The sequence below is a fragment of the Chaetura pelagica genome, unplaced genomic scaffold, assembly GCF_000747805.2.
Source record: "Chaetura pelagica isolate M959 unplaced genomic scaffold, ChaPel_1.0 scaffold2022, whole genome shotgun sequence".
NCBI classification, from domain to species: domain Eukaryota; kingdom Metazoa; phylum Chordata; class Aves; order Apodiformes; family Apodidae; genus Chaetura; species Chaetura pelagica.
The window spans coordinates 17907-18480 of NW_009952468.1; the positions used below are offsets into that span (position 1 = coordinate 17907).

The 574-nt window shown below is 67.4% G+C and overlaps 1 protein-coding gene across 1 annotated transcript in view; it reads left to right on the forward strand.

The window, feature by feature from the left end:
* ATP1A2 (ATPase, Na+/K+ transporting, alpha 2 polypeptide) overlaps window positions 1-574 on the forward strand; it is a 14510-nt gene that overhangs the window by 5172 nt on the left and 8764 nt on the right. The window contains exons 3-5 of the mRNA XM_010008593.1: window positions 14-118; window positions 204-263; window positions 495-531. Coding sequence (XP_010006895.1) covers window positions 14-118; window positions 204-263; window positions 495-531 — 202 coding nt within the window. The remainder of the gene's footprint in view (window positions 1-13; window positions 119-203; window positions 264-494; window positions 532-574) is intronic.

A 574-nucleotide genomic window follows, 5' to 3' on the forward strand; every position in this document is an offset into this window, starting at 1 on the left:
CCCCCCCCCGCAGGTCGGGCGCGAGTACTCGCCCGCGGCCACCACCTCAGAGAACGGGGGGGGCAAGAGGAAGCAGAAGGAGAAGGAGCTGGATGAGCTGAAGAAGGAGGTCAACTTGGTGAGGAGGGGGCTGGGGGGACAGCGGGGACGCCGGGATGGCCGGCTGTGCCACTGCGGTGACACGGGTGACGTGTGCCTGGCAGGACGACCACAAACTGTCCCTGGATGAGCTGGGCAGGAAGTACCAGGTGGACCTGTCCCGGGTGAGCTGTCCCCATGTCCTACCCTCCAGGCCACCTCCTGCATCCCTCTCGTCCCCGTGGATGACACCCTACCATGTCCTTTGTCCCCTCCTGTCCCCCGTCCCCAGGGGTGTCCCCCTGCCATGCTCCTGTCCCTGTGGGAGAGCCCTGCCCAGGAGTCTCCATCCTCTGTAACCCCACATGTCCCCAGGGTGCCCTGGCCATGGCCCTCCTGCCCTCCCGGACCCACAGGGTGTTCCCTGCATGGGACCCCCATCCCCTCCCACCCGTGAGTGGCAGCGTGTCAACCCCCCGCAGGGTCTGACCAACGC